At 43.4% G+C, this 18,666-nt stretch overlaps 1 protein-coding gene across 1 annotated transcript; it reads right to left on the bottom strand.

Moving 5' to 3' along the window:
- Positions 1-9,523: 9,523 nt before the first annotated feature.
- LOC126334574 (uncharacterized) lies at positions 9,524-10,225 on the bottom strand. The gene has a single exon (XM_049996960.1). The coding sequence runs from the start codon at positions 10,223-10,225 to the stop codon at positions 9,524-9,526; it is 702 nt and encodes a 233-aa protein (XP_049852917.1).
- Between the last annotated feature and the right edge of the window lie 8,441 nt (positions 10,226-18,666).

Below are 18,666 nucleotides of genomic sequence, written 5' to 3' on the forward strand. Positions count from 1 at the left end.
CTGTGTAGGTGTTTCTGTGTACTAAATCAGTTGGACCGTGGACTGAGTGGTGAATACAGAGGGTGGTGGTGCTGTCTATCTCTAATTGTTTAAATGAAGACCGGTGTATGATTTTGAAAAGTTGACCATTATCGAGCAGGGTGTTTTAGATGGATTATTATTTAGAGAAATTAAGAGTTGTTCGGTTCTATGGGCGTAAATGTTTTGAATTATTTAGGTGCGATTCAAATGTCTGTAGGCTGTGCAATGTGTTACATTTTGACGTTTGCAATTAGGAAGCGTGTGTGTAGAGCATTATAATTGCGTTATGTAGGAGTGGTTTGAAGATCTGTATGCTGTGGGGCATGTCAGAGCGTATGTTCTGTGACAAATATACTCCATCCCTAAATAAATTGCTCCCAAATAAATACACTCCTTCCTTCCTCCATCAGCCTACTGCGGGCTGAGTCCTTTTACCACCCGCCCCCTAGGAAGTGGTGATGGTGGTACGCTTTGTTTTCGGCAATTTTCCTACGTCGGTAGGGAAGATGCAAGTGAGCTTTGTTTACCGGCATAATTCACTCTTGGCGCCTGATCCTAGGAGGAAGTGGTGGTCGGGTGGATGAGGTTAGTACGCATCGCCATCAGCAGAGGGCATCATTCAAGATGCCCAATTTTGGCGGGGAGTTTGAATTTTGGCAGAAGGTCAAACAATTAGTTTACCTAACAAAAATGCCTCCAAGTTCAACTGTGTTTATCTCCTATCACAGCGCAAAGTGACCTTTCTTTACTGACACAATTCAGGCTCGGCGAGAGGTCCTAGGAAGAGCTGGCGATCTGATCCTCAAAAAGTAGTTGACAGTAGGTAGTTGAACACCTTTGCATATGTATATGAAACTGTAAATTAAATTATTTAATATGATTAAAATTTAAATGGAATTAAGTACTTAGGTAATTGATAGGTTAGATGCGCAATGTGGGTGCTAGCATACTTACAGAAAACTATGTCCATCGCTTGTATGGAAGGGGTGATCGAGGGTGTGTGACGTAAGTAGTCGGACTTCCACTGGACGGCACGTGTTCAGCTATAGTGCACGCGCGCACAAGAGAGGGAGTCGATTAACTTAGCGAGGGGTCTCATGGTGATCAACAGTGCTGCTGTACAGTCATGGCGGGTTCCACTATCGATCAAACTTTGACGCTAAAAGCTTAGCAGAGTGTTCTTGGTCGCACAAAGACACGTGTTGGATGGCGAACGGTCAAAATCAGCAGGTTTGAACGTCTCCAGTAAAGCAATTTTCACACCAGAAGTGTGCCAGTGAGTTCTTCGTCGAACCACGTGCTGATCCGAACGGTCAACCGTTGTGTGATTCCACTCCCAGGCAAACGGGAAACATGTGGAGGCGACGAATACACGTGGTGAATGGACAACGGACCATTGTGATGTCAACCTGGGCAAGTTCCAGCCTGTCTAGTGAAAACATGTTTATGACGTGGGAGCGATCGATGGTCCGGCGGCCACTGCAGGCCGGCCCCAGCGAGCTGCCAGTCCAGCGCGTGAGCAGCCGCCTCACGTGGCCGCCGTTGGCAACGGCTTGTGCAGTGGTCGGCGGGGCCAGGGAGTGGCGACTGCACTGGCTGTTGCTGCGATCTCGAAGACGTGTACTGATTGTGTTGGAGAACAAGTGATTCTGGTACTGCTTGTAATAAGGACTTTAGTCCCTTTCCCCCTGCAAAATAAAAATAAAGGGCAGGACTTAGCTTACTATAAGTGCAATTTATTATTTGGCGCCATTTTCTTAGGTTAGCAGTGAGAAAGATAAGTGAGTGCGAAAGTTCGTAGGATGTGGACTATTTCGTAAGTGTGATCGATTATAGTGTTGGGATTTGAACTTGTGATAGATTTTTGTTATTGATGTAACGCAAATGGCTTTCTTGCCGCAAAAATCAGATATTTTCAATAAATAATAATAACAAATGAAATAAATACACTACTGGCCATTAAAATTGTTACACCAAGAAGAAATGCAGATGATAAATGGGTATTCACTGGACAAATATATTATACTAGAACTGTCATCTGATTACATTTTCATGCATAGATCCAAAGAAATCAGTACCCTGAATAACCACCTCTGCCCGTAATAACGGCCTTGATACACCTGGGCATTGAGTCAAACAGAGCTTGGATGGCGTGTACAGGTACAGCTGCCCATGCAGCTTCAACACATACCTCAGTTCATCAAGAGTAGTGACTAGCGTAACATATCTGAAATGTAATGTCCACTGTTCAAAGTGCCGTCAATGTGAACAATAGGTGACTGAAACGTGTAACCAATGGCACCCAATACCATCACGCCAGATGATACGCCAGTATGGTGATGAATACATGCTTCCAATGTCGCCAAACACGAATGCGACCATCATGATGCTTCAAACACAACATAGATTCATCCGAAAAAATGACGTTTTGCAGCCAGGTTCGTCGTTGACTACACTTTCACAGGCGCTCCTGCCTGTGATGCAGCGCCAAGGGTGACCGCAGCCATGGTCTCCGAGCTGATAGTCCATGCTGCTGCAAACATCATCAAACTGTTCGTGCAGATTGTTGTTGTCATGCAAACGTCCCCATCTGTTGACTCAGGGATCGAAACGTGGCTGCACGATCCATTACAGCCATACAGATAACATGCCTGTCATCTCGAATGCTAGTGATACAAGGCCATTGGGATCCAGCAAGGCGTTCTGTATTACCCTCCTGAACCCACTGATTCCATATTTTGCTAACAGTCATGTGATCTCGACCAATGCGAGCAGCAGTGTCGCGATACGATAAACTGCAATCGCGATAGGCTACAAAAATGGTTCAAATGGCTCTGAGCACTATGCGACTTAACATCTGTGGTCATCAGTCGCCTAGAACTTAGAACTAATTAAACCTAACTAACCTAAGGACATTACACACATCCATGCCCGAGGCAGGATTCGAACCTGCGACCGTAGCAGTCGCGCGGTTCCGGACTGAGCGCCTAGAACCGCGAGACCACCGCGGCCGGCGATAGGCTACAATATGACCTTTATCAAAGTCGGAAACTTGATGGTACGCATTTCTCTTCCTTAGACAAGGCATCACAAGTACCTTTCACAGGCAACACTGGTCAACTGCTGTTTGTGTATGAGGAATCGGTTGGAAACTTTCCTCATGTCAGTACGTTGTCGGTGTAGCCACTGACGTCAACCCTGTATGAATGCTCTCACAAGCTAATCATTTGCATGTCACAGCATCTTCTGCCTGTCGGTTAAATTTCGCGTCTGTAGCACGTCATCTTCGTGGTGTAACAATTTTAATAAGAAAAAGAACTACAGTTTTCGAGACATTATCGTGCTGGAATTTGAACTCGGCGCAATTTTCTAGTGGAGGTAGAACAATAATAATAAGTGATGAAGGATAATGAATAATAATGGATAATAATATAGACATGTACGGTTTTGCAGCGATTATCCTGTTCGAATATGATTTTGCTGCGAATTTTCTAGTTGAGGTAGACTAAAAACAATAAGTGATAATAATATATGATAATAAATGATAATGAATAATAATAAAGGCAAGTATGATTTTGCATGTTAGGTTAGTGGACGTAGCATGATTGACCTATTTTCCCGCCAAAATTTTAAATTTCGAGCGATTTTTTCTGAGCGTTGTGATACAGGTAGTAGCCCAATTGGCCTATTTTAGCCAAATTAGCCAATTGGATGACGTCATGCGCTGTTGCCAAGTGTACACACCGCCATATTGGATGACGTCATCGCCGCCATTTTGAATAAGTTTGGTAACAATTCAGAGTGGCGTCGTACGAAGGTTGTCCCACTACTGGCATGTCTTCACTTTTTTCTGCGAGCAGCGAGAAGAAGCCATGTTGTTTTCTGTAGTCTTTCTTGTTCCAGCCACCATCGTGTAAGAGTAAATTGATTAGTCTCTCCATAACTACGAATATGCTGAATCCATATAAATTTCATTTGGTCTATATATTTCAGAGTCAGACAATATCCTTGTATATACATGATACGTGAATATCAGCTTTTCATTTACAGTTAGCACATGAAAGGAGATACCAAATTTCAGATGTGGGACATGTCCGCCATAGGTGTAATACGAAATGCTGATTTGGTTAGTTGTTTTGGGTGGAAGAGACCAAACAGCAAGGTCATCGGTCTCATCGGATTAGGGAAGTACGGGGAAGGAAGTCGGCCTTGCCGTTTCAAAGGAACCATCCCGGTATTTGCCTCGAGCGATTTAGGGAAATCACGGAAAACCTCAATCAGGATGGCCGAACACGGAACTGAACCGTCGTTCTCCTAAGTGCGAGAAATGCTGACTTACCACATCAGTTTCTTTTAATGTGCACCAGTGAACCCACAGTATCTCAGAAACGATATTCGACATTTAACTGACCACACAGCATAACAAGACTGACCTATCGCTTTATGAATATAGTTATCAAAATTAGATTGTCCACTTATTTAACTTAGTGAATCATTCCACTACAAATCTTTAATGTTCTTTGCAACATTTTTCGTGGAGGTAAGATTTTTCAGAAAATTAAGTAGCTGGCCCCTGAGGAGGAGAAACTAATTACCGCCTCTATTTTTTACTTCCTTTATCTTTCTAACATCTTCCCCAATTAGCGCTCAAATTACGGAACGTCCACTGATGGTCAGGTGACAGTTTCGAATATGAATTCGACTGACTTATGAACATAGAGTAGTAAATTATTCTGGGTTAGTGCATTGCGTTTTCTTATGTCAACAGGTTTATTGAAGAAGTGGCTGGTCTTAGCCTGGTTTAAGAAGAATTACACTAAACATATCAGAGAAAACAGCAGACTGTAGTTAAAATGGAAGTGAACTGTTTGTAAAGATTTTTTGATAATATTAAAGATTACAGCAATGATGGGATATTAGGGGTAAACTATAGATGTATACCATAATTGAATGTCTTGTACAGATGTAATATCTTGATCATTACTATCACTGAATATTTATACCGTAATGAAGAAACATTTCATTCAAATGTGCAACTTTGGTAGAATTTTTCATGACACTTTTATTAACAAAATATATAACTGTGACAGACAGATATTTTTACCTATCGTATATAACAATATAATACAAACATACTTTCATTATTTTCTGTGATTATTAATTTTTTTAATTACATTTGTTCTGTGAAGTGGTTTTTGAGAGAATCTTTGAAAATCACCCTCCCCATCCCCCACCCCCCATGAACCATGGACCTTGCCGTTGGAGCGGAGGCATGCATGCCTCAGCCATACAGATAGCTGTACCGTAGGTGCAACCACAACGGAAGGGAATCTGTTGAGAGGCCAGACATACGTGTTGTTCCTGAAGAGGGGCAGCAGCCTTTTCAGTAATTGCACGGCCAACAGTCTGGATGATTGGCTGATCTGGCATTGTAACACTAACCAAAACGACCTTGCTGTGCTGGTACTGTGAACGGCTGAAAGCAAGGGGAAAATACGGCTGTAATTTTTCCCGAGGGCATGCAGATTTACTGTATTGTTAAATGATGATGGTGTCCTCTTGGGTAAAATATTCCGGAGGTAAAATAGTCCCCCATTCGGATCTCCGTGCAGAGGATAACTCAGGAGGACGTTGTTATCAAGAGAAAGAAAACTGGCGTTCTGCGGATCGGAGGGTGGAAAGTCAGATCCCTAAATTAGGCAGGTAGGTTAGAAAATTTAAAAAGGGAAATGGACAGGTTAAAGTTAGATATAGTGGAAATTATTGAGTTTCGGTGGCAGGAGGAACAAGACTTCTGGTCGGGTGAATACAGGGTTATAAATACAAAATCAAGTAGGGGTAATGCAGGAGTAGGTTTAATAATGAATAGTAGAATAGGAATGCGGGTAAGCTACTACAAACAGCATAGTGAAAGCATTATTCTGGCCAAGATAGATACGAAGCCCACCCTACCGCAATAGTACAAGTTTATCTGCCAACTAGCACCGCAGATGGCGAAGAAATTGATGAAATGTATGATGAGATAAAAGACATTATTCAGATAGTGAAGGGTGACGAATATTTAATAGTCATGGGTGACTGGAACTCAACATTAGGAAAAGAAAGAGAAGAAAACATAGTAGGTGAATATGGAATGGGAGTAAGAAATGAAAGAGGAAGCTGCCTGGTAGAATTTTGCACAGAGGATAACTTAATCATAGCTAACACTTGGTTCAAGAGTCATAAAAGAAGGTTTTATACATGGAGGAAACCTGGAAGATACTGACAAGTTTCAGGTAGATTATATAATGGTGAGACAGAGATTCAGGAACCAAGTTTTAAATTGTAAGAAATTTCCAGGGGCAGATGTGGACTCTGACCACAATCTATTGGTTATGAACTGTACATTAAAATTGAAGAAACTGAAAAAAGGTGGGAAATTGAGGAGATGGGACTTGGATATAATAAAAGAACCAGAGGTTGTAGAGAGCTTCAGGGAGACCATAAGGGAACGACTGGCAAGAACGGGGGAAACAAATACAGTTGAAGAAGAATGGGTAGCTTTGAGAGATGAAATAGTGAAGGAAGCAGAGGATCAAGTAGGTAAAAAGACGAGGGCTAGTAGAAATCCTTGGGTAACAGAAGAAATATTGAATGTAATTGATTAAAGTAGAAAATACAAAAATGCAGTAAATGAAGCAGGCAAAAAGGAACATAAACGTCTCAAAAATAAGATCGACAGGAAGTGCAAAATGGCTAAGCAGGGATGGCTAGAGGACAAGATGTAGAGGCTTATCTCATGAGGGGTAAGATAGATACTGCCTACAGGAAAATTAAAGAGACCTTTGGAGAAAAGAGAACCACTTGCATGAATATCAAAAGCTCAGATGGAAGCCCAGTACTAAACAAAGAAGGGAAAGCAGAAAGATGGAAGGAGTATATAGAGGGTCTATACAAGGGCGATGTCCTTGAGGACAACATTAAAAAAATGGAAGAGAATGTAGATGAAGATGAAATATGAGATATGATACTGCGTGAAGAGTTTGACAGAGCACTGAAAGACCTGAATCGAAACAAGGCCCCCGGAGTTGACAACATTCCATTAGAACTACTGACGGCCTTGGGAGAGCCAGTCCTGACAAAAATTTACCATCTGGTGAGCAACATGTATGAGACAGACGAAATACCCTCAGACTTCAAGAAGAATATAATAATTCCAATCCCAAAGAAAGGAGGTGCTGACAGATGTGACAAGATCCGAACTATCAGTTAGTAACCCACGGCTGCAAAATACTCACACGAATTCTTTACAGACGAAAGCAAAAACTGGTAGAAGCCGACCTCGGGGAAGACCAGTTTGGATGCCGTAAAAATGTTGGAACACGTGAGGCAATACTGACCCTACGACGTATCTTAGAAAATAGATTAAGGAAAGGCAAACCTACATTTCTAGCATTTGTAGACTTAGAGAAGGTTTTTGACAATGTTGATTGGAATACTCTTTTTCAAATTCTGAAGGTGGCAGGGGTAAATTACAGGGAGCGAAAGGCTATTTACAAATTGTACAGAAAGCAGATGGCAGTTGTAAGAGTCGAGGGGTATGAAAGGGAAGTACTGGATGGGAAGGGAGTGAGACAGGATTGCAGCCTATTCCTGATGTTATTCAATTTGTATATTGAGCAGGCAGTAAAGGAAACAAAAGAAAAATGCGGAGTAGGTATTAAACTCCATGGAGAAGAAATAAAAACTTTTAGGTTCACCGATGACATTGTAATTCTGTCAGACACAGCAAAGGACCTGGAAGAGCAGTTGAACGGACAGTGCCTTGAAAGGAGGGTATAAGATGAACTTCAACAAGACCAAAACGAGGATAATGGAATGTAGTCGACTTAAATCGGGTGATGCTGCCGGAATTAGATTAGGAAATGAGACACTTAAAGTAGTAAAGGAGTTGTGCTAATTGGGGGGCAAAATAACTCGTGATGGTCGAAGTAGAGAGGATATAAAATATACACTGCTAATGGCAAGGAAAGCGTTTCTGAAGAAGAGAAATTTGTTAACATCGAGTATAGATGTTTCTGAAAGTATTTGTATGGAGTGTATGCATGTATGGAAGTGAAACGTGGGCGATAAATAGTTTAGACAAGAAGAGAATAGAAGCATTCGAAATGTGGTGCTACAGAGAAATGCTGAAGATTAGATGGGTAGATCACATAACTAATGAGGAGGTGTTGAATAGAATTGGAGAGAAGAGGAGTTGTTGGCACAACATGACTAGAAGAAAGTATCTGTTGGTAGGGCATACTCTGAGGCATTAATGGATCACCAATTTAGTATTGGAGGGCAGCGTGGAGGGTAAAAATCGTAGAGGGAGACCAAGAGATGAATACAGTAAGCAGATTCAGAAGGATGTAGGCTGTAGTAGGTACTGGGAGATGAAGAATCTTGCACAGAATAGAGTAGCATGGAGAACTGCATCAAACCAGTCTCAGGACTGAAAACCACAAAAACAAACACTTTGAAAATAAAAGTTTACACCATGAAATTTTTGAATATGAAAAGTAAAATTGTGGTAAAAGTTGACGTAACCTGAGAAAGATATCAGTAAGACTACTCATTCACAATTAATATTTAGCACAGGGGATCACAGTTAACTCTTTGTTGACAGGACCTTCAGCTTTGGTTCTGACAAAATAATGGGTGCTAATAGTCGGTCGCATTACAAATAGTACCTCACAGAATTGACTAGACTGTCAACTTACATTAATCACTTACGAGTGTACATCGGTTGTTGTAAAGTGCACTGACCTACTTATATGATGCGTCATGGTTTGATGTAAATGAGTTCTTGTGGGTAGCGTTCAACAGTGCATAACAAAATTAGCAGTGTACTCAGCAGCACACCAAATGTTCTTATAAAGCAGAAGGTTAATTGATACAAGGAAAACAAAGAGTGTTGAGTATCTAATAAAAACAAAATACCCTGGCTGCTGACCTGAGAACTCTCGTTGTTATGCCAGAATCATATCTTATGGAAGCATATTTCATTTACTCTATAATCACTAGGAGCACTGAAAATTTCTACTGGCCTAATATGAATTGAATACATGAAGTTCTTGGATGTGCACAGAAACTTCACTGACAGTAAGTAAACGAAAGTTTATTTTCTGATTACCACAGTTAATGACACTAGTGACATTGACCAAAGTTAGCAATGAACAGTAGGCTGTCTCATCATTGTACAACTGAAACACGACATTGCATTATGCGCACTTGCACTGGAATCATCTATACTCGACAGATTTAAGGCACAACTCTCGACCGCTAGAAAAAGTGGTCATTCCACGTGAAGGAAGATAGCCGTTTCCGATTATATAGCCGAGTCTGTGCCTTTTGGTCTGTCTGTCAACAGTGTCATACTATTCTTTCTTTCTGTGGTAAGCCTGACGTTGCAAGAAGAGCATTTGGCAACATACCATGTGACTCACAACGAAGAGAATGACACAGGAAAAAAGAGAGCTCCTCAATGCTGTCCCAGGACGACGAGGTAGGTGACGACCAAGGCGAGTGAAGAGACCAGCAGACTCCTGTCCACAACGACCAGTCCGGCGGCGGTGAAGCGCACCCTGGGTCCCCACAGCGTGAGCTGCAGGAAGGCGTCCAGCTCCGGGCAGCGCCAGCCACAGACCGCCGAGGCCCTCACCAGTAGCACCCCGGTCTCGGTTGCCTCGTCCACAGCCACCGCGCACGCCAGCGTCATCGCCACCAGCTGCGAAGAGTGGTGGACCAGCCACAGTGCAGACAGGCTCACCTGCTGGATGGGCGACTGCCGCAGCACCGCAGGGCTGAGCAACCCGTAGGCCGAGAATGTGGCGCCGGCCAAGCAGTGGCCTATGCCCAGGGCCATCGGCAGCCCAAAGTGCCGCTGCAGGGTCTCCGCAGCGTGCACCAGCACCACGTACGCCTCCCTCAGCTGACGCAGCCGCCCAGGGACAGCCTGTGACGACACCCCACCCAGAGATTTTCCAAACACTGCACGCACCTCGGGCACACACAGTGGTGGTATCAGCTCTCGTAGACGGGCATTAACACTCTGGAACCTCTTCCTCAGTTCGAGAACCAGAAAGACGAACTGCAGCGTTACCATCGACTTGAAAATGACGAATACAACGAGAAGCAACATCAAAGGAATTTTGTTATAATCTCTTAATCCTATCACAAGCATGCTCGCAATTACTGTACAATAGATAACTAGGAGGATGCTGCCCAACGTATTCTTTCCGTTTCCTTTTTCGCTTCGACTTACAGAGTTGTCCGCGAATCTCAGGGCTCTGATGAAAGATTCGAGACGTTCTAAAGCAGTTGAGGCGCATATCCCATATGTGAGCAACAGTTTCGCCCTTCCCATCCATTTCTGAAGCAGGAAAGCCACCGACGCAAGTTCCCATTCACGGAAGTTCCATTTATCATCTGTGTAGCTCAACATTGCTGTCATGAATGCAACTGTTATAAACCAGATTCCAGAACGCAGTGGTAGCTTCCTTCGTCGACACCACTGTGGATTACAGCAGGTGGTTTCGTGTCTTATTTCTCTTTCCGATGGTGCCAGACCAGTAATTACCCAGGTTGCATATAAAATGGGGGATATGATGAGAAAACTTGAAGTTTCTCTCTTACAGCAAGCCACCATAGTGATTACTTGCGCTCTAGAACTTGGCAAACAGATTCTGACGTAGAAACTATGCCCCTTACGTACTGCAGGTCAACCTCATTATGACAATATTCAGATAATGCAAAGCGTAAAAGGTCGAAGCATCGTGTAATACTATCTTTCGACTAATGTCTGTGTCTTATCTCTCAATCTATCTTAATGTTTGAGTTTTTTGATGTTGCATACCAAATTAACCCTTCCGTTTACGTACTGAGTATAACAGCACTGAACGTAATTAGGCCGTGATGTTGAAATATCGTTCAGCATTATCACTTCCTCTCATCTCTGAGTTGTTTGCACCTAAGAACCTAGTTATGCTAAGTTGAGTAATTTGCAATCAATAGTGTGCCATGTGACACTGCAGCCCATCATGCTGTACTCTTAGCTTCACCTGCCACGTATTTCAAAGCACGGTACTTGCAAGGAGTGTTCATGAAGTTTTAATTATCACCCCGCAGCAATCAAAGCATGAATCTTACTGACAGTCCTTTTCTACATATTCGCACATCAACTCCATACATTTTTCCCAACAAAGGATAGCTTGGCGTATATCTTGGTTGTAGAAGCCTGTAGTTCATTTTTTCGGGAAACATCCAACCCAGTTCTCATTCTGGATGTGCCTCCCGCGCAGCGGTTTTTTTAAAATTCAAGTATAAAGGAAGAAATCACTGGTTCCCATGTTATGAGAATATGGGGAGTGAGGTGCCCAGTTGTCGGGTAGCTACGGAAATCTGACATGGTTGGAAAAAAATCAGCCGAAAGCTCCTAAAAACGACTGACGTATGTAAAGGATAATAGATAGTTATATACAACCTTTTACACAGAAAGTCAACAGATTACATTTCATAATGTGTGTCAAAGAAACATATGCATTTTGGAGAGTGTAGTAAAAGGATGTGCCATTTCAGATAGTATTGTTCTTAATTTCGGATGGTGTTATTTAATAAGGAACGCTCAAGATTGCATACCGACAGGAATATTTTTTTATTATAAAAAGTAATGTTGAGGTATTGCAGTCTGAACAAATCCATGATACACTTTCAACTACATTGAGGCTATCATTTGCACTTTTCAAATTTTTGCGTTTCCAGCCATGTTTCTCAGTCCCAGCACCCAGTTCATGTACACAATACAAACATCCTAAACATCTTTTCCTATCTTCTCCAGATTTATCTTCCAAGTATTTGTCGACCTGGAGAAAGCGTTCGGTAATGTATAATGGTTCAAATTGTTCGACATTCTGAGGAATATTGGTATAATCTGTAGGGAGAGGCGGGTAGTATTCAATATTGTACATGAGCCAAAAGGAAATAACGAGAGTGGGCGTCCAAGAACGAAGCGCTTGAAAAGGTAGTAAGACAGGGATGTAGTCTTTCGCCCCTATTGTTCAATCTGTACATCCAAGAAACAATGATGGAATTTGGCGTGAATTTCTTCATATTTCTCAAATCATTTATGTGTAGAAAGAAAACACTTTGATATGTTTCAGTACCAGATGCTAGTTATTAAAAACATGCTGTTTTGCAGAAATGCGCTGTAACTGCGGAAAACGGAGCAACTTGCTTTCGTTTGACTTGTTAACCATTTTTAGTTTCAGAGAAGCGTCATCGATGGCGAATTTTGAGTAACACCTACATTTCCCTTGCTGTCACGTGGAACTTTGCTGTTTTTACCAAAACAAAGTAGAGTTTACGCAATGTTATCTCACTAACACGATGACGTAGTTGCAATTCTGATACAGTCCCGAACCAATGGTTTAGTCGATGAGGAACTGAGAACATTTCAGGTCATTAGCTTATAAGAAAGCATATCCTCGGTATAAAAATAAATATGTAATTTCTTCGTTTCTCTTGTTGAAAAGCCACTAATTCTCATTTCACCACCTATCTATGAGCCTTGAAAATTACATTATTCCATTTAAAATAATCTGTAGTTACTCATATATCGTAGTGATTAGGAAAGTTTCGCACATTAACCATATCGAAAACTACTCTGCACCGTGCGTGTTATTATATGCCAAAATATTGTTTCGGTACCTTGAACTGTTAGAAAAACCGAGGGAAGTGGTGAATATTTCATTCTCATCCACATACAATCGGAAGTGAACACACACATTGGAGGCTGATCAATATCATCCCAAGTTTAAAGAAAAATATTACCTAAATTTATTATGCAGCAGTATATAGTTGAATATGCATCAAGCCCAAATTCTATTTTTCATTGCACACGATTGGAATTTCGTGGTGTGATGTACGTAATCCACAAATATGACAGTAACTATGACCTTTAAAAGAAGACAGGCAGTTCGTCAGGAAACTGATGTATGAAGTGACAAGTAACTAAAGAATCAAAAATTTCATCTAATAATTTCTGTAATATTGTTTGAGAAATATGCACGGCAGTTCGATGGAACAGTCTAATGAAAGCTAGGCTAATAACATTAAAACATCCTCCTTTTAAATTGTTCCTCGGATGATATGTCCAGACATTTACACATCTGATCAGAAGTAGGATTACAGTCCTGTGTTCTGCGGAACTGCCCAGTAGATGGCATTTGAGGTGGACCTACTGGTGTCAAAAGAGGCGGCGAATATCGGGTCGTCAGTAGAGAGGCAGGAACAGCAGAGTGAGGAGGTAAGAGCTCAGACCTGCAACACGGACTAGTCATTGGATGTCGCCTAGCACCCGAGCCTCCACATCTCAGACACTCGGTCGGTACCAAACGTTGTATGTCGATAGAATATACGCCAAAACGCCGATTTAGAACCTGCTCTGTGCTATCGCCCAGTGGAAGATGCGTTAACGGTAATTAAGAGTAACACCAGAACTTCCGAGCACAGGAAACGCGTAATTGTGAGAGATTACTTCTTAGATATCGGCTGGGTGAGTTGTTAGCGCGTGCCGCCGTCATACCGAGGGTTACATGTTCAAACCCAATCCATAAAAATTATTTGTTAATTGCTTAGGCGTGACGCTGTTGCATGGGGGAACATTTTCTTGCCACGTAAAAGGACTTTTCGGAGAACTGCTACTGCTACTGCTACTGCTACTAGCAGTACTACTGTTACTTCCGTGCGTGTGTTCTTTATTTTTCTGTTCTGATTATATATTCTCTGACACTGCAAATGTGATCTATAGAAATACTGCTTTCAAAGAAACGACAAGAAAGCACTGCCAAGAGAACACTGGTGTAGACTCCAATCAGTCCTTCTAGTATCATGAACATCTTGTCCCATATAACACACGCATAATATAGTAAAATATATTGTCGGCATTGGGTTTGTTACCAATGAACGATGATATGACGCTCTACCAATTTCCCCACGGAAACTGTATGTATTAGTTACTTACAGTTATGCTTTTACTGTGCTCCATAAATCTGGTGTTACTTTTAATTGGACGCCAGCACAGACTAAGAAGTAAATCGTAGCTTTGGTTGACACTCTATCGACATACGATAATTGGTACCGATCTAAGCGTCTGACATAAGGAGGTTTGGGTGAAAGTAACACATCCCTCACACACATTTCAACTCTTCTAAAGATACCCAAGTCGACTGTTAAGTGATGTGACTGCGAAGTGGAACACGAAGTGGTAACTATAGATAAATCAAAATTTGGCCGACTTCATGCAGATTCCTGGCATTGCCCAGATGTGACTGTTGGCATGTTGAATGCGATCCATTAATTCGTCTTCGTTTGTAGGTGATTCACGTCCGGATGGGTGAACTAGAACCTTGAAGAATCCCCACAGGAGAAAGTCCGGCGGCGTGAGGCCTGGTTGTGGCTGCGGTCACGTCCTATGAGGACTTCTGCCAACTACCCGGCCGTCAGAGAGTTAATTTAAACATCCGCGCACAGCACCACTGTTATGTGCGGGCGCTCCATCATGCTGGAAGCACATGCGTAGCCGTACGTCCAGGGGAACATCTTCCAGCAGGCCGGGTAGAACTTCTTGCAAAAAGTGAAGGTGAGTGGAGGAGATAGACGGACCTGCCCAATCAGATGGTCACCCACAATGCCTGCCCAGATGTTGAGCGAAAATCGTTCCTGGTGTCCGTGGACGTACGTGACGCCAGGATTTCCCGTTGCTGAGTAAAAAACGTTCCGAGTGCTGTAAAGGCCATCTCGATGGAAAGTGCACTCGTCAGTAAAGAACACTATAGCGCGTAAGTCGAGATATCGTGCAACATGTCGCAGAAAGCACCGGCAAAAACTTAGCCTGTGTGCATAGTCCGCGACAGTATTTAGGTCTGGGACAGGAGGGAAACTAAATGGTTACTGACCGTCATCCTTCAAAACCTCCCAGACTAACCGATGAGTGACCCCCATGTCGTGTCCAACCGCTCTGGTACTTGTCGTAGGTGCTTACTCGAAGCTCTCGAGAACAGTCTCTTCAAATGCAGCATCCCGTCGTGTTCGAGGTCTTGCAGCGTCACCATGATATCACGCTAACGAGCCAGTTTCGCCAAGTCACCGGTTAATTACTGTAAACGTTTGCGGGTGCGAGTGGCGTTTTGTTGGGTACCGTTCCTCATACAACCGTCGAGCTTCTGCGCATTACCGTCGGCTAGTCTATAAACAAAAAACCATATCTCGTTATTCTTCAAACGAATACTGCGCCGCCATACTTACTGTATGACTACATCGCAGGTGACGTGTGTATGGTCCGAAGCGAAGCTTACGCGTGAGTGCCTCTGACGTGAGGTGGTGACAAACAGTAAGACCTATTCGCCACGTGTGCGTATCACGTTGCGGCAGTGACGGGGCGAGGGACGTTTCTGTGTGTGAACCGCAACCATAGCGCTGCCTGTCAACCGACAAACGGCAGCAGAGCAGTCCCACAGCCAATCGGAGAGCGTGGCGCGAAGATTAAAAATGGTGCATTGTCGAGCTACACAACATTGGTAATATTGGCTCCTACTGGCATCAGCTATCCAGGTTTAAAATTTGGTGACACAATTTTTGTCCACCATGAACATAATATATTAGAAAACATTTGTTGCAAAGAAAACTTTAGCAGTGAGTTAGGTATCAGCATTTTACCGCCTCTCGTCATCCATCGAGTTTTAACCCCGAGCGTCAACATATATCCTAACTGTCAAACTTATCGAAACGTCTCTGCAAGGATTTTGAAATATTTTGCTTCAAAGCTTTGTGTAGTCGTTTGACGTAAAATTCTTCACTTTTCGAAGTAAGGGTCTCAGCAATCCTTTGTACTTCATCAGATGGGAAACTGAACCAAATTTTGAGACTACGTGAAAGCAAGTTATGAAGCTGAACAGAGAAATGATAGACCTTGCAATTAATATTTCATAAATCTGCACGTGTATTCTAAGAGGACTGATATACACTGACAGAAAAAAATCATATTACCAGGAAGGAACTGATCGGCATAAACAAAAGTCGGCAGGCGTGTTTCTACATTTTAGGGCGGCGCTGGTAGCGCCTCTGTGAGTATGCAAATGAGGTTTGCTTTAAATACACGCCGCAACAGTCGTGAGTGTTTGTTACCTGTAAGGCTGGACATGGTGAATTGATGTTAGTCTAGAATGCCTTTAAGGCAACAAAGTCGCCATTATCAATATTTCACTGAGTTTGAACGAGACCATGTAACAGGGCTACGAGAAGCTGGATGTTCCTTCCGCGATCCTGCAAAAAGACTTGGCAGGAATGTTGCCACGAACGTGTTTGCTGGCAATAATGGTCCCTAGAATGTTCAGTCTCAAGAAGATATGGCTGCGGACGGCCAGTTGGCATTACCGAGAGGGAAGACTATCGTGTTTGGCGCATGGCTCTGTCATATCGTACAGCATCTGCAGGAGCAGTTTGAGGAACAGTTGGCACCACCGTGACACATCGAAGTGTTACAAATCGGTTACTTCGAAGACAGCTCCGAACCAGAAGCCCTGTAGTGTGCATAACACTGATCCTAATGTGCCATTTCTCTGGCGCGTTAGTATCCGGCACTATCGATAGCGACCTGTATTTCTGTTTCCGTCTGGTTAGGCCTGCGCAGGCGCTGAGGTGGCTGCTGCCCTCTGGAGCGTTCTTCGTGGGCTGCCGCGCGCGCTCGGCTCGGCAGTTGGATTCGCACCGAGCTGGTGGTATTTTGCCTTCCGCCCCGGCACGGAGCTGTGGTCTCTTTGTTGGCGGCCTCGTTGATTTGGCCGTTGGCCGGTGTGGCGTGTTGGTGACGTGCTGTAGTGGACAACAGATGGATCCCCGCACGCGATCGCTCGATGTTCTCCGCCCCTGAAAAGGGTGCCACGATATCGCATGGGTTTCCGCACCCAGGGGTTGTAAGAACTGCAGGGCAGGCTTTGTGTGTTTGCTCTGTCGGGTCTGCGTGGCGGGGTTCGTTTCACCTTACTTCAGCTGTTGTTTATATTTTCTGCGTGATTCCATTTTGGCCGGAGTCTAGGTGTCGAGTTTTATGCTGGTGTGTATCCGGTCGTCGCCCCCGTTTTCCCGCCCGGGGGGCATCCGTACCTGTTGGTGGGAATTATTTGGCAGCGTGTGTTTAGCGTGGACCCGGTGTGCTCGCACGCCCTGATTCTGAGTTGAAATTACTGTGGTCAGGCTGGCTCGGTTGCTGGAGTGTGTGTTGTTGGTTTTCTGGCTTGCTGGGGACTGATATTTTTATGTGTGCTTGTTAAGTTGCTAGCAATTGCTTTTACCCTTCTGCTTACTTAAATGGTTCAAATGGCTCTGAGCACTGTGCTTAACATCTATGGTCATCAGCCCCTAGAACTACTTAAACCTAACTAACCTAAGGACATTAGTGGTTTCAAGCAAGAGCTCATTGGAGGGCAGGATGAAGGTATGTTGCGTTTTCTAATGAAGGCTGGTTCTGCCTCGGCGCCGGTGATGGCCATCTGTTGGTTTGAAGGGGCCAGCTGACGGCCTGCTACCAACCTTGCCTGCTTACCAAATAAGCTGGACCAACACCTGGAGTTCTGTTCTGGAGTACAATTCCGTATGACAGCAGGTGCACTCTCATGTTTATCCCACACACCCTGACTGCAAAACTGTGCGCCAGTCTGGTGATCCGACCTGTTGTGTTGCCATTCATAGACAGCAATCGAGGGTATGTTTTCCGACAGGATAACTCTCGCCCACATACTGCTGTTGTAACCCAAGACGCTCTACAGAGTTTCGACATGCTGGCCTTGGCCTGCTCATTCATCAGATCTGTCTCCAATCCAGCACTCATGGGGCACCATTGGACAACAGCTCAAGCGTCATCCAAAACCAGCATCAACCATTCCTGTTTTGACGAGCCAAATGCAATTCGCGTGTGACTCCATCCCACAAACTGACATCCGGCATCTGTACAACACAATGCATGCACGTCTGCATGCTTACATACAACATTCTCGCGATTACACCGGTTATTTATGTACCAGCATTTCACATTTGCAAATGGCTTACACTAGGTTACATTAACCTACGGTATTCCAACGTTAATCGCTTAAATATGTTAACTAGATAAATGTGTTCTCCAAATTTCCTTACTCCACATTATTTTTTGCTGTTGCGAATTTTTTCTGCAATGTACAATAATAGTTGTCATTCATTTGAAAAATGTGTTCGAACTTTTTCTCGTATTTCCGAAACAACTTTATCTGGGGAACATAATATTACTTTCTGTCACATATGTTTCGTTGCAACTAAAGGCTGCACACTATTTCACCGTTGTCAAAGTAATCTTTAGTGAAGAAACTACAACTGTAGTAAAATAAATTGAAGTGTTCTGCAGCTGGATGCTACAACCAGTCGGCTGAGTGAGACGTCATGCGCGGTGTTGTACATCAGAGTCTACCCAACAAAGCCACATACGACTCATTGTCACTTACTAATCTCGCGCTCTAACATGAGAGTCTTGGTACAGCGTTAGAGTTACGCCATCCACATTTCTGACGATATGACCCTGTTGTACCAGGTAAGCTATGG

Source organism: Schistocerca gregaria, chromosome 2 (assembly GCF_023897955.1).
Source record: "Schistocerca gregaria isolate iqSchGreg1 chromosome 2, iqSchGreg1.2, whole genome shotgun sequence".
Classification (NCBI taxonomy): domain Eukaryota; kingdom Metazoa; phylum Arthropoda; class Insecta; order Orthoptera; family Acrididae; genus Schistocerca; species Schistocerca gregaria.

Coding starts and splice junctions, on each gene's coding strand:
- LOC126334574 (XM_049996960.1), bottom strand. CDS start 10,225: ATGCTTGTGATAGGATTAAGAGATTATAACAAAATTCCTTTGATGTTG.